Source organism: Pongo pygmaeus, chromosome 18 (assembly GCF_028885625.2).
Source record: "Pongo pygmaeus isolate AG05252 chromosome 18, NHGRI_mPonPyg2-v2.0_pri, whole genome shotgun sequence".
NCBI classification, from domain to species: Eukaryota; Metazoa; Chordata; class Mammalia; order Primates; family Hominidae; genus Pongo; species Pongo pygmaeus.
In genome coordinates, this window is record NC_072391.2 from 80,942,961 (window position 1) to 80,965,909 (window position 22,949).

Below are 22,949 nucleotides of genomic sequence, written 5' to 3' on the forward strand. Positions count from 1 at the left end.
CCTACATCATACTCCACTAGAAACCATGTACCCAGGCTACACTTGAAGGGACATAGAGACCCTTTGACTTCGTGGCAAGTGAGTGAGAAACATTAAAAATAAAACTTTGGTTTTCCTGTTCCATTTGATTCACTGTGATCACAGAGGCAGGGTTATCTTGCTATAAAGGTACTGAGGCTTGGGCATTGGGGTCTCATTTACCAGAGCCCCCATGGGTGTCGGGGATACGGAGTTACAGGTTCCAGGCAGGGAGGCTTTAGGCATCACCATTTCCAGGGAGTTGCCTAATGAGATCTCAGAGGGAGGCTCACTAAGATTCAAGTCACTCACTGCCCATATCACTAAGGTTCAAGTCACTCACTGCCCAGATCACTAAGGCTCAAGTCAAGTGTTATCATTCATTTCTTAATCAAAAACACAAAAACAAAAAAAAACCCAACATCCACACCTAATCTCACATTCTCATGTTTCATATTCTTTGTCTTAAAGATAGCCCCCCAATTATACAGGCTTAGCCTCCAAAGCCCAGCTCCGTCCCTGAAGGCCCACTGTTGCTCATGGAATTTCAGAGGGAGTTGGTGCAAACCACCTGCCTTTTGTGACTGGTGTGCATCCTGAGACCCTTCTGTCTGCTTTCCAGCCATTGGACTACGAGATTTCCGCCTTTCACACCCTGCTGATCAAAGTGGAAAATGAAGACCCACTCGTACCCGACGTCTCCTACGGCCCCAGCTCCACAGCCACCGTCCACATCACTGTCCTGGATGTCAACGAGGGCCCAGTCTTCTACCCAGACCCCATGATGGTGACCAGGCAGGAGAACATCTCTGTGGGCAGCGTGCTGCTGACAGTGAATGCCACGGACCCCGACTCCCTGCAGCATCAAACCATCAGGTGGGTGAGTGGCTCCGGAACCACAGACGGGAGGTGGGCAGGAATTTCTTTTCCTTTCCAGTCACAGAAGCTGGTTGTCAGGAGCAGATACCATTAAATTAAACTTGTCAACAATCTCAGCAAGTGGGAGGAAAGCGTCATAGAGAGGAGGTTGTGGCTGACGGCTGCAGAGGGCCAGGCTCTCTGGTGAGGATGGTGCTCCCACCTGATTCCAGCCTGGGAGGAGAGTAGCTTCAGTGCTGTGTTCCCAAATGACCAGCCAGGTCTGCTGCCCCTGAGCACAGCCCTTGAACGGAGAGAGAAGGGAGCCTCTCTGGGTGGCCTCCTGCATCTCAGAAACTTACCTACTTTGTCATTAGCACTGCTTCATGACAAAAGTTTTGCTAACTCCATTTACAGATACAGGTATTGCGGATTCGTAGTTTCGTAGAGGTTTGGTACTTGCTCAAGCAGCCCAGCTTGGTGGCAGAGGAATCAGGATGGAAACAGGACACTCTGCAAAGTTCATGCTCCTTCTAGCTGCTAAATGCTCACTGACTCTGAGCTATCAGAAGGGGAAGGAGCAAAGTCACTTCCTGGTGCTTGGAAATAGAGCATTGGGATTGGTGTTCTGCCTGATGAGGGGCAGGCAAAAATTAATAATAATAATAATAGTCTTCAGAAATTTCTGTCTTCATTTCTTAAGCTCTGCCCAGTGCTTAGATAGAAGGCATTTTCCTAATGAGATTTAATTAAATGGTTGCTGTCTACCCGTGGTGCAGCTAATGCTCACAAATAAAAGATGCCCTCATTGGTACATTGTTTCACAATAAACTTAAATCAGCGTGCAGATCCAAATGCACGCCTGTCTCTGCAGAAGAAAGTTATTAATCTTCCTCCTCCAAAATCTAATCATCTTCTCATATGAGGTACAAATAATCAAGTATTGGACACACTTACGATAAACATGTGTCTGATTTTCCTGATTTGAAACACCTGAAAATGTGCAACGGGGACTGAGTCAACCACTTTACTTTAGAGCAAGCTGGCGGAGAAGAAGCAAAAGTTATTTTCCAACACCAAAAGTGGATTTATTTTTACGGCTAAGCTTTCTGAATGCCAGATGAACTAGACAAGCGTGTGAAATAATACCAAATCCTATAATAATGTGAATCTGAAATAGCCATTCTTTTTTTCCTTGTTGCTATCTGACAATGGAAACATGCAATTTAAACATGAAAGAGAAAGTCTTTCTTAAGTACTTAGATGGGAAAACTGGTAGCTTAACAGACTACAAGGTAGTCGGACAAAGGTAGGATGTCGCCAGGTGAGCTTAAGTGTCATCTTGTATTTCTACAATTGGAGGTGAAAGCAGGGACCCTGGGGGCAATAAAATGAGTTAAATCAGGTTGATGTTTTGGACCCTGTGTCTCTGCCATTGCTGGGACAACTTGGGATGCTCCCAGTCATGAAAGAGTTAATGCAACGGGGAGGGGTGGATGGAGGTGTCTGGGACCCAGGACTAGATGTCCCACTAAGATGGGACAGACGGTGGGAGAGGAAGGTCAGGCTGGGTTGTTTGATTAAGACCAGCTCTGCTGACTTTAGGCAAAGAAAGAACGTGCTGGAAGACCCTATGGATACTATATACGATGGAGGAATATCTGAAGAAACTGCTCGAGATAGCACAGGAGCTAGGGCATCCTTCAGGCCCTAGGTCACAGGAACAGACAAACTTGCAGTTCAGGATCTCACAGTGAGAATAAACCAGCTCCAGCTGTTTTCCATTCTAGTGTCACTCGGCCTATGGTCACATTCCCAGGGTGGCTCTGCCTTGCTGGAGCTGGGGTCATGCACCTCCCTGCTCCAGGCACCTTGGCTAGTGATCAACCGGGATGATGTTCCCAGATACCCAGCACAGAGGGCCGCTGACTGAGAAGGAGGGATGAACATCCTGTCTGACAAATGAAGCTTACTGCTGGGAGTATGGAGGCAGGCCACAGGTGCAGCCCCAGCAAACTGAGTTAGGAACAGGATTCCAGCCTGGGGAGGGAGGGGTGCCTGGGAGAGCTGAGACATTAAGGAACATCCAGGCCAAGATTCGAGCCATGGGGAGCAAAGGTCACCTTACTATTAAACAGCACTGGCAGATAAGGGACTTCATCCTACCGCTGTGCGAGAGAAGAAGGAGGTCAGAGAAAGCAACCTAGAAATGACTTGAGGTGACACCTGTGGGGAGAAGCTGGAATGCAGAAAGTTCTGAGGATCTTCCTGTTTCTCTAGCCAGTGTGATCATCACAGCTTTGGCCTTCCATCACAAGTAACTAGTACCTAACTCACAGTGACTTATGCCAAAGGGGGTCCTGCTTACTTGCATAGGTCAGCACACCTAATGGAAAAATCCATGGGAATGAAGGCCTCCAGCATGATGGAATTCAGGTGCTCAGACCATATTCCTTCTCTATATCTGGCTCTGCTCTCCCCTGGGTTGTCTCTGTCCTCAGCCATATTTGCACATTTGTAGAGGGAAGAGGGAAGAGGCACCAGCAACACCTGTCCTTGATCCTACCAGAGGAAAGCAACATCTTCCTTCCTAATCAGTAGCCCAGCCCAAGGCCCAGGTTGAGTCACAAGCACAACTCTCCGAACCAAGCAGAAGATTAGCAGGATGGATTGTGCCACGAGTCCTGGTGCCTGAGCCTGCCACAGACCCCAGCACCCAGCTCTGAGGGCCTGCAGGGGCGGCTACCCGAGGAAGTGCAGGAGGCTAGTCCCAGAGGATGGGAACAAATGCTGTGTAATCAGGAACCACAGAAAGCCCCTGGCACAAAGGTCAACCTTGTGAACCCCACAGAAAATAGAGCTGCAGTGTGTCTCTGCAGCTGGTCTAAGAGTTCTAGCATTTACAAATTGGCCTAGCTGAGTGATGGCGGGACTAATCCCTTTCCTAGCCTTGGAGCAAAGTAAATGTTTGTGTGCATGTGCATATGTGTGTACCGCACACATTTCTCTCTCTGGCCTCACTCCTCAGGCATATTCCTTCCTGCTGGGAGCCACAGTGGCCCACACGTGACCCTTTCTCAGCCTGTCACTGGCTGGACACCCCCTTTTTCTTCCTCCTTTCTTCTCCCCTTCCCTCCCTTCTACCCACCTTTCCCTCTTTTCTCTTTCTTCCCCTCCACCCCTCTCCTCTCCTGGAGTAAAGCCGGGATAACATCACCAACAGGTTGAGCTATTGTCATGGGAGCTCTTTGGGAAAAAGAGGCTCATTAATTATTTGCAGCCTTTGATCCTGCACACTGAGAAGTGCTGTCCCTTGGGGACTGTGTGTGCAGAGGAGGAGTGGGGCTGCAGAGAGGGGCCAGGATGGGAGACAGTTTTCTAATCTAATCATCTGCACTGGGCTACCCCGGCTTCTCAGACAGATGTAACAGCCTTCCAAGTTGTGATGTTACTGCTGTTGTTGTGATGATTCTTCAGGGAGCAGGCACTGGAAGAAGAAACTTATCTCGAAGAGAACTCTTCCTTCTTCTCCTCCTCCTTCTCCTCCACAAAACAGGAATCAGGTGTCTCCTGATAACATTTTAGTATCTCTAATATCTTTTTCTTCTTCTTCCTTGTGTTGACTGCTGATGTGATACCTCTGTTCTTGTCTTCTTAGTTTAAAAAAATTTAAACAAGAGACACACACCAAAAGAAGTGCAGCATAGAGTAATTTATTGCAACAGAAAAAGAATATGTTGACAGTTAGGTGCAGAATAGCCAGTACACTCTGAGAGAGAGGATTCCGGGCGGGCTGCTCGCAACAATGAGGCAGCAAAGACCCACACCAGGGAGGCTCCCTTCTGGGAGTCTTCCATGATTATTGATAAGGAGGTGGGAAGAGGCGTTACTAGGAAGCTGTTCTGGGTGGTCTTGTGGGTGCACGTGTGCAGTAGCTGTACATGCTTGTTCATATGTCGTATGTCTCTTTAGCATCTAAAATCTCCACCCAGGGCTGTGTTTTTCACGATTATGATGAGCAGAGTCAGTTTGAGGACAAGCAAAATTAAAATGTGCATGTTCTGTAGAGGGGAAAGTCCCCACTGAAGACAGCTTTGCTCGAATGAGCTCATTTACCGTGCGCATCCTGAGATTGACGGTGTTGGCTGTGCGGTCACCACAGTTGCTGCTGCGTCCCGATAACAAGGTCACTTCCTTGACTACCTGTCCGGCCTCACTCTTCCTCCTTCCTCTGTCTCTTTGCCTGTCTGTCTCTCTGCTGCTCTGTCTCTCTTTCTCTCCCCACCCCACCATCTCTGTCTTTTCTGACATTCCCTGTGATTCAGCTCCAACAACCCCATCTCATGTCACATTAGTCACCAAGCCCTCGAAACTAAAAGCCCCCATGAGAGACCGGGACCCTGAGATCCTGCAGCAGGGCCTGCCCATCCTAATGGCCACTGTCACCTCCTCCCTGAGGGGGCTCCTTCCATGGTCAACGTGGGAAGCCTTCTCCCCAACCCCAACCCCACTGAAACTTACGAACGCACTTCCAGCTAAGTCCAGCTCCTAGGCCATGTCCTGCCTTGCATGAGGAAATGCACATCTCAGGCACCACTGCTCCTCTGCTGACCTCGGCCAGACACCCTTTCATCTCCCCAGGGAATGCTCAAGTTAGCAAAGGGCGCCTTGATCTCCAAGGAGCCTGTGACTCCAAAGACAAGTGGTGTCCAAACATCAGAGGGAATCTTCTCACTAAAAAGCCTGGGTTATTAAGACTTGTTAAAAAGCCCTTTACATTGTGTTGTTAGTCAAATCAAAATGAACAGCAGTGATCTAGTGACAGATGAAATTCTTCTTTTTAATGACTTTTATCTTCTTATCCTTATTATAAAGTTAAGATAGTTTCTGGAAGAAACTTTTGAAAAGAGAGGTAAGAATAAGGAAGATAATAAAGTATCTGTCATCATCTCAGACAAGGAAATCCCTTTTTCACAGCTTGGATCTATCTCCCTCAATCACGTATGTGAGTATTGTGTTTTTCATTACCAAAATTGGCTTGCATTATCCATCCTCAAAACTCACCATTTTTATTTCCCAGTATATGCTGAACAGCTTTCTGTCCCAAGAAATAGCCATTATTTTTCATCGCTGAATAGCGTGCTATTATTCCATTACAGGGATATACTCATCTGTTTATTTATTCCCTTGTTGTTGACTATTTACATTGTTTACACTTGTTTGCAGTTTTTTTAAAACATTAGCGGGTATGCTTATAGTGAAATTGTTTAATGCCTCATTACTCTCCTGAAGACAAGTCCCTGAAAATACTTTGGTTGAGCAAAAGTATTACTGTGTATTGTTAATGTTTTTTGGCATATACAGAATTCTTTGTTTTTAGGTCTAGGCAGTTAAATTTATATTTTCCATCATTTCTAAATTGATGTCACAGTTTAGAAAGTCCTTTTCCTCTCCAACATCATGTACATCAGGTCCTAAAACAGAGCAGGTTCCCACTCTGTCCTCTCCACCTGAGATGATAATAAGACTTGCTTCCGCTTTCAGCATAGCAACCGTCCTCCAGGTGCACCAGGTAAAATATCCTGATGATATTCGAGTATCTCTAATGAGGAAAGGACTCAGGTAACTGAACTTGTTAGAAAGAGTAGCTCAGGCTGGGCACAGTGGCTCACACCTGTAATCCCAATACTTTGGGATACCGGGGCAGGTGGATCACTTGAGATCAGGAGTTCGAGACCAGCCTGTCCAATATGACGAAACGCCATCTCTACTAAACATACAAAAATTAGCTGTGCGTGGTGGTGTACCCCTGTAATCCCAGGTACTTGGGAGGCTGAGGCAGGAGAATTTCTTGAACCTGTTAAACCTGGGAGGCAGAGGTTGCAGTGAGCAAAGATGGTGCCACTGCACTCCAGCGTGAGCAATAAAGCATGACTCCATCACAAAAAAAAAAAAAAGTAACTCAAAGATAATTATGCAAAATGGAAGTAACTACATTTGCTAAAGCTTCTCCAACAGTGAAATGAAACATGGGAACTAACCCTTCCATCAGATCCCCGATTTGGTTACATTAGGGAGGCAGCCGGCAGCTAAATCCTTCTGAATAGCTGGGAGGACTCACTTCTTTCTCTCTACAATCAAGGGCAACCAAGTAGCAATTCCTACTCCAAACCTTTTTCAGACAGAACTCATCTTGCCCAGGATCTATAGTAAACAATTCCACAGCAGAGACTTCTGCCTACACTTTGAATATAGAAGGTATGTGTGGAAGAAAAATATTGTTCCTACCCATGTAAAATTTCATATCACTGCTCAACACTTTTTTTGGAAAGGGTCATTCATCCAGGGAGCCCTGCAGGTATGTGTCAAGGATTTTATCTGTGGGGACTAAGTTTGGCCGAACATAACAGGAAAATTCAAAATGACAGTGGCTCAGAGCAGATAGAAGTTGATTTTTTTTTTCTCACATAAAGTAGGTCTAGAGCAGGCATGGCAGTCCAGGGACAGTGGCAGCCCCACACGGCCCCACACAGGGTTCTACTTTCTCCCTATTTTACCACGTCTAGGCTGGCACCCTCTTCATCATGGTCTGTTATGGTTGCTAGCACTCCAACCTTCATATCTGCATTCCAGACAGCAGGATGGGAAATGGACAAAGAAGAGGGATACTCCCTCCCTTTTAAGGAGACTTTCTGGAAGTCATCCACATTTTTATTTAAATTGTATTGGCCAAAATTGGTCACATGGCCATACCTAGCTGCAAGGGATTATGGGAAGTATGGTCATTTGACTGGGAAGCAATGTGCCTTGTTTTTTAAACCAAGGTTCTTTACTAAGGAAGAAAGGAAGAATGGATAGTATAAGGTATATAGCACTTTCTGCCATGAATGCCTTTTTAAATGGAAACCTTCTACTTAATAAATAACTACAGGGTACCTTTTAAAAGAGAAAACTATCCCATGATATTAGATATTTGCATAATCAAAATAATAGATGATGTTGCTAAAGACTAGTGCTAGAGAACAGCATACGGATTACAGCAATTCATTCATTCATGCCATGGTATTTATGTAGAGCCCACTGTGGGCCTGACACCGTGCTAGGTGCTGTGAATTCACTGGTGAAAGAAATAGTCTCTGTCTACAGCCTCCCAGGGAGCTTATCGTCATAAGAGCAAGAACTTTTGCTGCAAATGATGGTGTCCCTATAGAGGAAGAAAGAAAGGGAGAAAGGAAGGGAAGAAGGAATGAAATAAATTGCTTCCTTGGGAGCTAAGAACCAGTGATCCCCAGCCGAGGAGAAGGAGCAGAGTGGCACAAATTGCTTCTTCCCCCGCACCATGCCCGGCTGACTTTCAGCAGATGGCTGGATTCCCCCAGAAATCCTGCTTTCCTCCTGCCTGTGCACAGGCCTCTGCCTCTAGGGAATCGGGTGCCAGACCAAACTAGGCCAAGATTTTCACAACCCCCTACAGACATGGGTTTTGAGAATGATGGTAATAATATTGCTACTAGGATGATTAAAATACCTAACATTTTTATGTAGAACTTTACCAAAAGTACTGTTACCAGTCTTGTATTTTCACAACCACCCTGTAATGAGAACATCTTGTTCTCCCTTTTTACTGATGAGGAGAGAGAACCTCCCTGAGCCGTGGTTAAAGGAGGAAAGCACACAAGCAGAGTTTACGGAAGCTGAGTTAATGTGGTGAATCAGAACGCCGGAGCTTCCTCCACACCACTGCTCCTACTGCTGATGTTGGCTTAAGGCTTTTTGAGCATCTCTTAGTGTAACTTCACCGAGCTTCACACTTCCTCAATCCTTGACATCATTGTCCATCTTCCCACTAGACTTTGTGCTCAGGGAGAGTAACAATCATCTTTATCTCCTTCCCTAATGAGCCACCAGAGTTTCCTCAGTACCATTGAGATAATTAAGCACTTTAGGCACAGGACTAAGACCTTCAGACTTTCCACAGGCCTACAAAAATGTCAGGGTCCTGAATACATAGTCTGTTGCCTCCAAAATTCAAAAAGAAAGCAGCAAAATTGAAATTAATAAATATCAACTGCCCACGGCATCATGACAACTTTAGCAGGTTAAACGTAATATTTGCAAAAGTGTCTTTACCTTTGCAAACTATTTGTAGCTCTCACCTTGCAAGAATGGCAGATAAATTATAGGTGATTATTAGTAGAATATTTCTTATGGCACAGTAATTCCAAAAGCAAAAGTATAAAAATAATTTCAAACATGTTATAGGAAAAAAATGTATTTTTAGTGTGGGTACATTTTAGTACCTTTGATACAATTTGGGGTGAGGCCACCAAAGACAGAGAAAAATTCTTAAGGGCTCAAATGTCTGGAAACAGCCCGATCCCAGCATTAGGACTGGTGCATGACCAGTGCTCAGTAACCAGGTAGAATAGATTAATGACGGCTGGGTTGGGGGTGACTGCATGCACACATTTTTCTGCATTAAGTAGACATAGGTAGACCGAATGCAGTGGCTCACGCTTTGTAATCCCAGCACTTCGGGAGGCCGAGGTGGGCAGATCATTTGAGGTTAGGAATTCAAGAACAGCCTGACCAACAAGGTGAAACCCCATCTCTACTAAAAATACAAAAAAAGTTAGCCAGGCATGGTGGTGCTTGCCTGTAGTCCCAGCTACTAGGGAGGCTGAGACAGGAGAATCACTTGAACCTGGGAGGTGGAGGTTGCAGTGAGCCAAGATCGTGCCACTGCCCTCCAACCTGGGTGACAGAGTGAGACTCTGTCTAGAAAAAACAAATGTAGACATAGCTTGTATTAGTTCCATTCTCAAACTGCTACACAGAAATGCCTGAGACTGGGTAATTTACAAAGAAAATGATTTAATTGTCTCATGGTTCTGCAGGCTGTATAGGAAGCATGGCAGCATCCACTCAGCTTTTGGGGAGGCCTCAGGAAACTTAAAATCGTGGCAGAAGACAAATAGGGAGCCAGCACTTCATATGTCTTGAGTAGGTGGGCCGAGGTGCTACACACTTTTAAACAACCAGATCTCACAAGAACACACTATCCCGAAGACGCCACCAAGGAGGGAGTGCATTAACTCCCCTGATCCCATCACCTCCCACCAGTCTCCAACATTGGAGACTATATTTCAGTATGAGATTTGGGTGAGGACACAAATCCAAACCACATCATAGGTTTTGTTTTCTTTTTATCTTCAAACATTGACTAATGTCTACCAACCATGCAAACATTTGCATTTGGCCTTGTTTTAAACCAACCCCAGGAAGGGTGACCAATGCTAGCAGGGAGACTTTAGAAGGATGTACAAGTCTCTCACAGAACTTTCCAAGTCCATGAAAGTTACATTAAAGAGCCATTGCCGTCAGCCAACCCTTTTTCCGAAGCCTTGATCCAAATTGAGCCTATTCTTTGAACACAGAATATCTGAATCAGATCCAAATTAGATACCCGTCTCTTTGAAAACTGCAACTGCTTTGTCCTGATTTCTTTGGGGCTCTGTCTTTTTGAAGTCATTTCCTTCCTCCTAATCTTTCTGACCTGGATGCTTTTTAACTTTACAGTAGAATTCATTCATGCATTCAAACTGGTAAAGAATACAACATAGAATAATGACATTTCAGCCCCAAAAGATTTGTTAAAATGCCCAATTTCCATTTTTACTGGTCTGCCTATGATTCATCAAGTCCTTTTCTTTAACACCTTGTTTAATCTAATATTGGAGCTCATTCAAAGGAAATCACGAAAAATGATGGGAAATTAAGCAAAAACCATCATTGATTGGCTATGGGACATTTTATTCTGTATCTTCTAAGACCTTTGGAAGAAAAAGGCAAAAACCAGCTCTCTTGAAAATGCAAATTTTGTTATCACTGGCATTCTCAGAAACATAGGAGTTCAAAAATATGTAGTAGCCTACCATTTATTGGGAGGAAGGAGGATTTCTAATCCCAAAACCAGGTTTCAAAACCAGATTTAAGAGTTTAAATTGGGGTGACTCCCACCTTTTAAATTTTAATCAGAAGTTAAAGGCCAAATAATAACATTTCTACCTGGGGAAAGTAAGAGAAGGCCTTCTTCTACTAAACTATATTATTAACACTTCATCTTAATTAAATGTGGTTACTGACCTCAATAACAGGATCTGGGTTGAGGTCATTTTTTTGGTTCTTGTTTTTAATGAGTTAAGATTTTTTCCTTTTTTAAGTCAACAAACACAGAGTTTGAAACGTAAATGGATTGTTTACAGTGGTGCCTTTGTGATGTTTAATTAAAGTGATGTTCTTCCATTGTAAGTTTATGGTAGCAATACATTTTATTGCCTATTCTGCTGTGGAATTTTTAATTATTTATGCAAATATATTAGCACAGATGACTCTTATTTTTAGTGGTCAGATTTTCTGTTATGAAGATGCTGGGGGAAACAAAGCCTCACAAATTTAACTATGGGATTTTTAAAGTTTTAAGTGCTTCACTGGCTAAAAATAGAATCCTGGCTTTTATAATGATCTGGAGACTGAAGATTTTCATTATTCATGTCAATTAAAGGTGCTCAATTTGGTTAACATGAAACATCTGGCCATTTGGGTAAACGGATGAAAGGCTATTTTACAAATCAACCACCTTTTTAACATCCATCTACATATGTTGTTATAAATTTGCCATAGGCCAGACTTTCATTATTGAAAACATGGTTTCAAATTGGCTGTATTTGAATATAATTATCAGGGTCCTTCTTGTCAGCCTTAGAAATTAATCCTCAGAAGCAATATAGAAAATATTGACAAATGTTAATATTGTTCCTTGACCAATATTTTCTAAGCTGTAAAATCTACTTAGCTTTTTTTTTTTAATAAACCCATTTGAAATAGATGAGGATTGCTACATAAGCTACTAACATAGCACTGATTGAAAAAGCCACACATTTCAGGATTGCAACAGCAGTCAGTTGCATAGGGAGAATAGCTGATTTATTATCTGAGTTTGTCTGTCAATCACTAACACCAGTCAGCCAGCAAGCACGAGGAGCTTATCATGGCATTAACCCTAACACGGGTAATGAAACCACAGGCGGTGAGTCATGTAACTAATTCAAGAAATACATTTCATCATCTGCTCCCAATTTGCTTTCCAAATGAATCTCAAAGCTTGTATTTTCAAGTGATGAGGCTCTAAACTACAGTCCTCCTACAAATGCTTAATTTGGGGATTTCCTCATGCATTCCAATAGCGTTGGCAGGAATCTCACTAGAAGATCCGACCTTATTTGGCTGCTTCTAAGTATTCTTGGGTCCCTGAGTGTAGGCTGCACATGTGAAAGGAGGACCTCGGGATTTGGACTAGGGCTATGACCGGAGGACCTGTCTCTCCATTCATTCATCCCACACCTACAACATACTGGGTGCTTTTCTAGGCATTGGGGGATACAGTAGCCCCAGAAACAATTAAAAATATCTGTTGGCCGGGAGCAGTGCCTCACACCTGCAGTCCCAGCACTTTGGGAGGCCAAGGTGGGTGGATCACCTGAGGTCAGGAATTCAAGACCAGCCTGAACAACATGGTGAAACCCCGTCTCTACTAAAAATACAAAATTAGCCGGGTGTGGTGGTGCATGCCTGTAATCCCAGCTACTTGGGAGGCTGAGGCAGAAGAATCACTTGAACCCGGGAGGCGGAGGTGGTGGTGAGCCAAGATCATGCCACTGCACTCCAGCCTAGGCAACAAGAGCAAAACTCCATCTCAAAAAACAAGAAAAAAAAATCTGTTATCATCAAAATTATATTCCCGTGGAAGAGAGAAAAAGAATGAGAAAATTAATAAATACAATAAGTAGCATAGTAACTGGTGATTAATGCAAAGAAAGAAAGCAGAGAAGGAAGGAGGGGAGCCGTCACTCTAGATAGGGGGTCAGCACAAGCGTCACCAGTGCTGTGACGCTGCAGTGAAGAATTGGAGGAAGTGGAGGTGAGCCACACAGCTATCCCGGGTGGAGAGGTCCAGGTAGAGGAAGCAAGTGGGAAGGCCCCGAGGTAGAGTGTGTAGGAGTGTGCCCAGTGCGCAGTGAGTTGGGGGAAGGTGGGAGATGCGGCCGATGCTCTGGAGAAGATGGGGAAAGTGTTAAGCATGCTAGTGGGATTAGGAAAGGGGGCAGTTAAGGGAAAGGGAGACAGAGGCAGAGCAGAGGACTGGAGTGTAGCGTACCATAGTAATCCAAGTAAGAGGCCACATGGGTCTGCGCAGGGATGGTTGCAGTGCAGGCAGTGAGAAGCTGCAGACACTGAATTTGTTGTTGTTGTTTTTATTTTTGAGACAGAGTCTGGCTATGTCTTTCTGGCTGAATTATAGTGCCACGATTTTGGCTCACTGCTACCTCTGCCTCCCGGATGCCAGTGCTTCTTGTGACTCAGCCTCTGGAGTAGCTGGGATTACAGGCATGCACCACCACACCCAGCTAATTTTTGTATTTTTAATAAAGATGGGGCTTCACCATGTTGGCCAGGCTGGTCTCAAACTCCTGGCCTCAAGTGATCCACCTGCCTCGACCTCCCAAAGTGCTGGGATGACAGGCGTGAGCCACTGGGCCAGGCCCTGAATGTTTTGAAGGTACTGGTGACAGGGATTTGCAACCAACTGTGTCGTGTGTGTGTGTGTGTGTGTGTGTGTGTGTGTCAGAGAGAGAGAGAGAGGAATAAAGACTGACTCCAAGATTTTTGTCCCAAACAATTGGAAGCACAGAGGGCACATCTCTGAGCTTTGCAAGCTCGCTGGAGAAGTGGCAAAGTAACTTGTGGGAGGAAAGTACAGGAACTCGGTCTTGTTCTTGTTGAGTTTGAGGTAGACAAAGGGAGCACATGAGCTGGGTATCAGGGGGCGTTTGTGCTAGAGATAGAAGCCTGGGTGTCATCAACATCCAGATGGAATTTAAATCCTTGAGACTATGATCCCCAAAGAGGGAAGTGAATGTAGGGCTGTGGCCAAGCCCTGGGACACTCTCATATTGGGAGGAGTGGCCCTGCCTGGCGCTGTTTCACATGAGGCACTGCTTCCTGAGAATCCCCTTACAGCCTTGCAAAGAAAAGTACATAGCCGGCCAGGTGCAGTGGCTCACACCCACCCGGCACTTTGGGAGGCCACGGCAGGTGGGTCACAAGGTCAGGAGTTCAAGACCAGCAGAGTTCCGTACAACAATGCTGTTAACTTTGCAGCCAGACCCCAAATCAGCATATCCTGAGTCTATGCAGTCCCCAGGGTAGAGTGCACAATGTCCCCAGGAGTCGAATGGACCTGGGCCATCCTGGCTCCTTCCATCTCCTGTCTTCTTTGACTAGCATGTCTGATCCTCTTCCCTAACACAGCCAGGCTAGGCTGGCCACTTTCTGTTATAGCTATACCAAATTGCTCAAGGTTACAATATAGTAGCTTGCATTTACTTTGTCCCAAGCACTGTTCCCTGAGCCTTCTGCATTAGATCACCCCTCATTTCACAACAACCCTGTGGGTCTCTGATTACCCCTTTTATACAGGGGAAGACAATAAGGCTTAGGAAGATTCAGGAAATTACCCAAAGAAATTCACACTCAGATTCACACTCAGGAAATGTGCCTCAATGACAGCCATCCTCACCTCTCTGCTCTTCTGCCTCCCAAACCAAACTGAAGCCAGAGACACGTGCCCTGTGTGTGCAATTACCAGACCCAATAGCTTGCTCTCTCCAACTTCTGTTTTTCAGAATAAAATTGTTTGTTCCATTTCTGATTTTAGTTGATGGATTTATAACAGCTTTCACTGCTGATAGCCACAGCAAAAATCACTGCTGCCAACTGCCTGTAAGAGCACGGGGAGGGAGTCTGGCCAGACCTCCATGGACTCAAGGTTGCTCCCAGGACTCAAGGTTGCAGGAGGTCCCTAGGGATGCATTCTTCCCGGCTTGCTCTTTCCATAGCACAGAGGCTCTTTCTGCCATCATCTGATGACAGGGATGGCTTTGCCTGCTGGACATCCACCTATTGCATGGGTTGATGATGCTACATGTTTTTACAGACTCTGTCACGGTTTCTTTCCATTTAACTCTTTCATGCCCACTTCCCTGTGCATTCTATTCCTGTGGTTGCCTTAGGGAGAACAAGTCTCTGTCATAAACTTCCTTATTTTGCCAAACTTACTATAGGCAAATAGAGACTCTTGGACTTGAAGGATGTGTTTTCCTTATGGAAGCAAAGGAAACTGACTTTGACTCTTTTTATTTCATCTAAGATTCAGGCTGTCTCTAGAAACTACCCCAGAGCAGCTGCACGGGAAATGTCAGACCCCTGGTCTCTTACAGCCTTGCAAAGAAAAGCACATAGCCGGCTGGGCATGGTGGCTTACACCTGCAATCCCAGCACTTTGGGAGGCCAAGGCAGGTGGATCATGAGGTCAGGAGTTCAAGACCAACCTGGCCAATGTGGTGAAACCCCACCTCTACTAAAAAATACAAAAATTAGCCAGGCATGGTGGCATGCACCTGTAATACCAGCTACTCAGGAGGCTGAGGCAAGAGAATCACTTGAACCTGGGAGGTGGAGGTTGCAGTGAGCCAAGATTGCAGCACTACACTCCAGCCTGGGCAACAGAGTGAGACTCCACCTCAAAGGAAAAAAAAAGAAAAGAAAAGAAAAGTACATAGCCAAGTGGCCACAACTGCCAGACTAGTGCCAGACTTCCAGAGCACAAATCCCCACTTGTCCATCTTCCAGAAGCATAACTTTGGGCAGATTCTTAATCTCTCTGGGTCTCAGTTTCCCCACCTGAAACATGGGGAGAAATAATAATATCTAGGTTATAGAGTCACTGTGATGGATAAAGAAGAAAAGAATTCACGGAAAGTGTTTAGAACACAGTGCATGGGACATAGCATTAAATTAACTGATTAGCATTTTTAGCAAAAAGCATAATGTGTAGTCATTTACTAAGGGTGTCTTCTTTGAGACTGATAGGGGTGTTTTTCTAGAATTTTTGGTTTTCGTGGCTTATGGACTTAGTTTATTTTTACTTTCCACAAGCCAGCCCCGGGTACCTCACTGCTTAAATCTCATGATAACAGTCTCTTCCTCATTCCTGGTAAAATCCAAAGGAGCAGTTAGGAGTTTCTAAATATTAAGTTTTGCCATCTGCTGTTTGCTTGCCTGTAAGCAAGCACTCAGAGGTGACAGTGCCAGTGAATGAATGGTGAACTGCTATTAAAAGTAGGAGTTGAACAACTGATTTATGAACGTTTGCAGCTTGGCCCTTTGGTGGAGGTAGGCTTGATTTTGCAATTTTTCTAGAGCACACATATAACATAGTCATATTTTCTGCTAGTAAAACTGTTCCTAGTTTGGGCATTGGGATTAAATTTATCAGTATTTTAAGATGCTCTGCAAAGTACATCACACTGTGCAAATAACACCATGAGTTGTGGATACTCTGTCACCCAAACAAGTTTAGGATCTGGTTGAATGTTTGAAGTGAAATGAATCAGAGGAGACTCTTCCTGTGAGCAGAAGAGGATGTGACAATTCAGAACCTCTAATCATACCTAGTCCACTATCTGTCAGGATTCATGGTCGCAAGCAACAGAAACCAGCATGGGCTATCTTAGATGGAATAAAACGAGAACAGACTGGGTTGACATTACACATCACAGAATGGATAGAAAGCCAGAAGACAGACGGGAAAAAATGAGTAGCCACCAAATAGAACTCAAGGGGAGGGAGGGAGGGATAAGGGACCACCACAAACAGAACAGCCAAGTTCTCATGTTATGCTTCCCATGCAATGAACATGACCTGTGCTCACCCCCACATCACTCATGAAAGAGCATCCAGTTTTCTGGAGTTGTCTCATGTCCCATATCCACTCCTGCTGCACTGGGAGAGAATGGGAGTGGGTTACTACCTCCCACCAACACTGCACAAAACAGGGTTTTCTTCAAAAGAGGGATTGGGATGCTATGAGGGATGATAAAGGATGGGGAGCAGTCAGGAATGAGAAACATCCACTCCAAATCCCTTCCACAAGTGTGAGTCTTCCACAGTGCCCGCGATGACCTCCACAGCAGACTTGCTGTTATGACTGTCCCCAGCTGCCCTCTGTGAGGATGGGTGCTTATGAGGTGAGAGGTAAACATTTGCATATTCAGTTCCCACACTAAAGAGTGCCTCTGTCACAAGGCAGGAACAGGTGGCATGGGCCAGCAACCAGGTAAATCTCTGCAGAGTACGAAGAACCAAGAATGCTGCAGAACAGGGCTGTGGCTTGCAGAGGGCAGGGTGTGGCTCTGGGCAGACCATCAGGGCAAGAGAAGGCACTCCGCCCAATACCTCCCTTTGGGCTGGACTAGGGAGAGTCAAGCCAGACCCTCATCTTGGTCACAAGCTTTAAGGGGATACTGAAAAACTCAATCATCCAGATAGATGTTTTAATGCAGTATTTTAAAAATCAAAATTAATGCAAAAATTAGCCAGGCACGGTGGCTCACGCCTATAATCCCAGCATTTAGGAAGGCTGAGGTGGGCAGATCACTTGAGATCAGGAGTTCGAAACCAGCCTGGCCAACATGATGAAACCCCGTCTCTACTGAAAATACAAGAATTAGCCAGGTGTGGTGGTGCATGCCCGTAGTACCAGCTATTCGGGAGGCTGAGGCAGGAGAATCGCTTGAATCTGGGAGGTGGAGATTGCAGTGAGCCAAGATCATGCCACTGTACTCCAGCCTGGGCAACAGACTGAGACTCTGTTTCAAAAAAAAATTATTGCAAAAATTCATAATAAGCAAAATCTCAGATTTTTAAGTAAAGCAGGATCATTGTTACTGATTTTTCCTTTTGTGTCCAGCTCACATATGACTCAGCATGGCGCTGCCGTGCACAAGCTGCTTTTCCTCTTTGGGCCCATTTCTTCTTCTGTAAACTTAAATAGGATCAGAAATGCTGTGACTCTGTGGATCCCTGGATCAAGAGTAGAAATGAGTTCAGCCTGCGTGGCAGATGGTCTGGGCCAGGCCTGTGCCTACAACCTAGTGGACTAGGCGAAAGCAGGTGCCCTTTCTGCAACAGACAGTTAGCAATGTTGAGTAAACTGTGACCCTTTCACCCATGGAAACCCACAGCTAGGATCCAAAGAAAAAGAAGATAAATCTCTGAATTTAACAAATAACTAGAATATAAAATAGTTATGTTTAAAATGATTAGGGGAAAAGAACAGGGACCAGGAAGAAAGGATAAAACATAATGAAATAGAAAAGGCAGATGTGAACAGTAGCTAAATAGAAAGTCTAGAAATCTGATAGAGCATTATCTCATTAATACTTTGGACACACCTGTGAGATGGGTGTGATCATCCCTATTCTATAGATGAGGAAGGGAGGTCGAACCTTTTGTGAGTGAAAGAGATGGAATTCAAATCCAGATATATTTCTGCCAAAGAAATTTTTTTTTTTTTTTGAGACTGGGTCTGTCTGTCACCCAGGATGGCCTGCAGTGGTGCAGTCTCGGCTCCCTACAACCTCTGCCTCCTGGGCTCAAGAGATCCTCCCACCTCAGCCTCCTGAATAGCTGGGATCACAGGCATGCACCACCATGCCCAGCTAATTTTTCTATTTGTTTGTAGAGATGGGGTTTCGCCATGTTGCCCAGGTGGTTCTTAAACTCCTGGGCTCAAGCAATCCACTCGCTTCCGCCTCCCAAAGTACTGGGATTACAGATATGAGCCACCACACCTGGCCTCAAGGAATTTCTCAACAGGGAAACATTTCTTTCCTTTGTTTTGCAAGAGAAAACACTATTTTTTAAAAAAAAAAAGTCATACTCAGTAGAGTGCAGGTTCGTTAAACACCCGTGATATCTTTTTATAATTCTGTGTCAGGTGGGGCCTTCACGTGCAGCGGACCCATTTCATCTCTTTTCCCCATTCACTCGTGTTCTTTGTGTCTGGGGCTTCTTTTGAAATCTGTAAAGGTGGGAGGACCAGGGGATCCAACAGAGTGAGCACATGAGGAGACATCCCTCGAGCCCACACTGGATCCACCTGGAACCCCCACCAGGGAGTTCACTGGGAGTGGGGACTTGGCACCTGCCAGGGAGTATTTTTAGGCAAGTGGTTACTGTTTGATGCTTCACCCTAAAGTTATAAAGATGAAACATTTTACAGCTCAAAAAGTAAATATTTCCCAAATACTTAAAACATAGATTACCTAGTCACTGGTAAAACACAGCAGCTGGCCTTCATCTCCAAAATATATCTAGAATCTCCGCAGTTCTTGCAACTGCACTGCACAAACTTTGTCTAAGCCACCACCATCGTCCACCCAGATGACAATAATTGCCCTAACTTGTCTCCCATTCTTACAAGGCACCATCCACATCGCGGTGATCCTCTTAAACTGAAGCTCAGATCCTGTCTCTCCTCTGATGAAGCCCTTTAGTGCCTCCCATTTCACACTGAAGTAAAACCCAGACGCCCTGTCCTGGCCCAGGAAGCCCCCTGGCTGGCCTTGGTGCTGAGCTTCCTCTCCTCTCGCTCCTCTGGCAGTCTCTTCTCCAACCACACGGCCTTTCTTCCTCAAGCTTCTTTCCCATTCAGGAACTGTGCAAACATTGTTCCCTCTGCCTTGAATTACAGTCGATCCTTATTAGTCATGAATTCCATATTAGTGAGCTCACCTACTCAATAAAATGTATTTGTCACCCCAACATTAATATTCATGGCGCTTTCATGGTTATTCTTGGAGGAGTGCAGAGCAGGGAAAAATTTGAGTTCACCTGACGTGCACATACACAGCTGAGCTCAAACAAGGCCTTCTTTTGCTTTGCCTTCTTGTTTCAGCTCTCATACTACAAATAAGTGCCCTTTTTGTGATCTGTTTAGTGTCGTGATTTTTGTTTCTTATTTTTGCACGTTTTGTTCGCAATTTTGCTGTTTGAAATGGCGTTGAGCACAGTGCTGAAGTGCTGTCCAGCGTGTCTGGGCACAGAAAGCCGCGCCATGCCTTACAGAAGAAACGCGTGTTAGGACAACCTTCCTTCAGGCATGAGTTACAGCTCTGCTGACCGTGAGTGCAATGTTAGTGATCAACTGTATATATTAAGGAAGGGGTCTTTAAGCAGAAGTGCACATAAAATAAGGCCGTGTATTGATGAGTCGACAAAAATGTTGTGACCAGAGGCTTGAAGAAACCTAACCGTGTATTCTTCCTGAGAGCAATGGTTTGGTGTTTGCATAGTTTTTTGTTTGTTTGTTTGTTTGTTTTGTTTTTGAGACAGAGTCTCACTCTGTCACCCAGGCTGGAGTGCAGTGGCACAATCTCGGCTCACTTCAACCTCCACCTCCCACATTCAAGCAATTCTCCTGCCTCAGCCTCCTGAGTAGCTGGGATTACAGGCATGCACCACCATGCCTGGCTAATTTTGTGTTTTTAGTAGAATGGAGTTTCACCATGTTGGCCAGGCTAATCTCAAACTCCTGGCCTCAAGTGGTCTGCCCCGCCTCAGCCTCCCAAATTGCTGGGATTACAGACGTGAGCCACTGCACCCAGCCTGCAGCAGTTTTATAGGACATAGCTATGGTGAGTAACAAAGATCAAGTGTGCTTTCTTGCCTGAACATTCACTACCTGTCTCCCTACAGTAAACTATAAACCCCTTGAGGGCAGGGACCATGTTGGTATTCAAGTGGGCCTGGCAAATAATAGGCAGTCAATATATGTTTGTTTAATTAATGAATGAATTGCAAATAAATTATTTCCAAGACAATTTTTAACCAGGCTGTACTGTACAGGACTGTAGTGTGTCCTGTTCAGGAGTTAATATTTAATACGTCTTTGCAAAGGATAACAAAGGATTTCCATCAGGGTCTGACTTTAATATAAACAGTGCAAATGAATGCTAATTAAATATCTTCACTTAATTATTATTTGATGCACTTCCTTTGTTTGGGCCTCCCCTTTGGGCTTAAAAAGATAGAAGAAACTGCTTCTGTTTCTTTACTTTCTCCCAGTGTCACTGACTAGGCACCGTTGGCTTTGATGAACCTCCCTGAGGCCACCATGGGGAGATGGTGTTGCCTGGTTCCCAGTGCTGAGGCTCTCAAGACACTGCTTTCTTGGAAAGTTGATGAGGCCAGGAGCATCTGTTTTGTGCTTCCTCCTGGGCAGACAGGGGCTGCTCTTGGAACTCCATTCTGCTTCTTGCTAACTCACACAGGCAGTATGAGGAGGATGCTTAGCCCTAACTGATCTTATGATCTAGCCTGGAACACTGAGAGCTGGGTTTGCTAACAAGCTGGATCAGTAACTCCAACATTCTTACTTCAGTCCAGCGTTTTGCCCTGTATTGTCTTCTGTTAGAGCAGGATTGGCAAGCTTCTTCTATAAAGGTCCAGATGATAAACAATATAGGTTTTATGGACCACACAATCTCTATCTCCACTACTCAACTTGACCATTGTAATCCAAAAGCTGCCACATCTGTGAACAGGCATGGCTGTGTTCCAACACAACTGAATTGACACAGGGAGGCAGAGGGCCAGATTTGGCCCATGGGCCATAGTTTGCCAGCCCCCATGGTACACCCCTACTGGCATTATGGTGTCTTCATTTGTGTGTGTTCTACTCTGTGCTGCAAGCTCTTTAGGGGAAGGCCTGAATCTCATCCACTGGTTTCCTCTCAACATCTGGTGTAGTGCCTGCCCTGTGACAAGCCCTCAGCCAATGTTTGCTAAACGCATGACTTATAAGACATGGCCCCCAAAGCACGGGCATTGTGAAACATATTAACCACATGAAAGGTGACCTAAGCCCCAGTGGCAGCCCATTCATCATCATTCTGCCTCCTGTTGCCAGTATTCAAAATAGCACCAGTTGTTTTTCTGTCAACAAATCAAAATAATATTCCTGCATTTGTTCAACAAACAGCCACTGAGTGTGGGAGTAGCATCCAGATGCCAGCTGGGATCTGCCTGCCTTTGAGAACTAAATAAATATGTGATAAGTTGATAAGTCCTGACTGCATGCCCTGTAGCAGCCCAGAGGCTTCCCAAGATTTATGCAAATTCCAGAGGGTCAGAGAAGGAGGCCTTGAGTTTCCAGAGGTCACATCTGGCTTCAAGCTTCCACTTCTGCAAGCTAGTTCCATTTCTTAGCTGTCTCAGTCTCCTGCCTGTGCCAGCCTGTGGCATCCCATGTCGCCCTTCTCCCCAGTCCTACCTTGGCACACATATGCACACACACGTGTATGTGCACACGCACATACACACACACACTCACTGTCATCAGAATTGGTTGCATGTGATCTAACTCACTGAGGATGTTTAGAGGCATGGAAAGGGCAGTTGCATCACATCACATCAAACAACTTCAACCTGAGACCCTGGAAAGCCCTCGATTTTCCATCCTTCTCAGCATCCCATCTGTCTGTATTTCTCACAAGACACATCATCCCAGAATGTACCCAGCCTCAGCACATATTGGGACTCCTCTCTCCAATTTCTCCCTCTCCTCTGCACCTTCTCTTTTTAAACAGCTCCATGGAGATGTGATTGACATGCAAAAGTGCACAAGTTGATGAGTTCTGACATATGTGCACACCCTTGACGCTATCACCATGATCTAGATCGTGCCTGTGTCTAGCATCCTCAGAAACATCTTGGACTCCTTTGTCATCTTCCCTTCTGCCCCTCCTTTCCTGTACCTCAGCCCCAGGCAACCACTGATCTGCCTTCTGTCATTGTAGATTAGTGTACATTTTCTAGAGCTTCATATAAATTGAATCATAAAGTATGCCCTCTTTTTTGTCTGGCTCCTTCTACTCAGCACAATAATTGTGGGATTTATCCATGTTGTCACCTGTGTCACCAGTTACACAGAGACAAAGACCTTATGCAGAAAGATTCAATTCTATGCAGCCCCCACCTTGAAAGAATTTCAAATTCCCTTTTAACAGACGGAAACATGCCAGAAGACCAAAAGGGCTCTCTGTCTTTAGAAACACATGGTTGTTAAATAGCCATTTTTCTCCCTATTAAAAATAGCTATTTTTCAGTTG

General features: G+C 45.0%; 1 protein-coding gene across 1 annotated transcript in view; it reads left to right on the plus strand.

Annotated features, from left to right (window-relative positions):
- The window catches only part of CDH13 (cadherin 13), a 1,176,109-nt gene that overhangs the window by 1,053,506 nt on the left and 99,654 nt on the right, over positions 1–22,949 (plus strand). Inside the window, exon 10 of the mRNA XM_054453276.2 lies at positions 641–894. Coding sequence (XP_054309251.1) covers positions 641–894 — 254 coding nt within the window. The remainder of the gene's footprint in view (positions 1–640; positions 895–22,949) is intronic.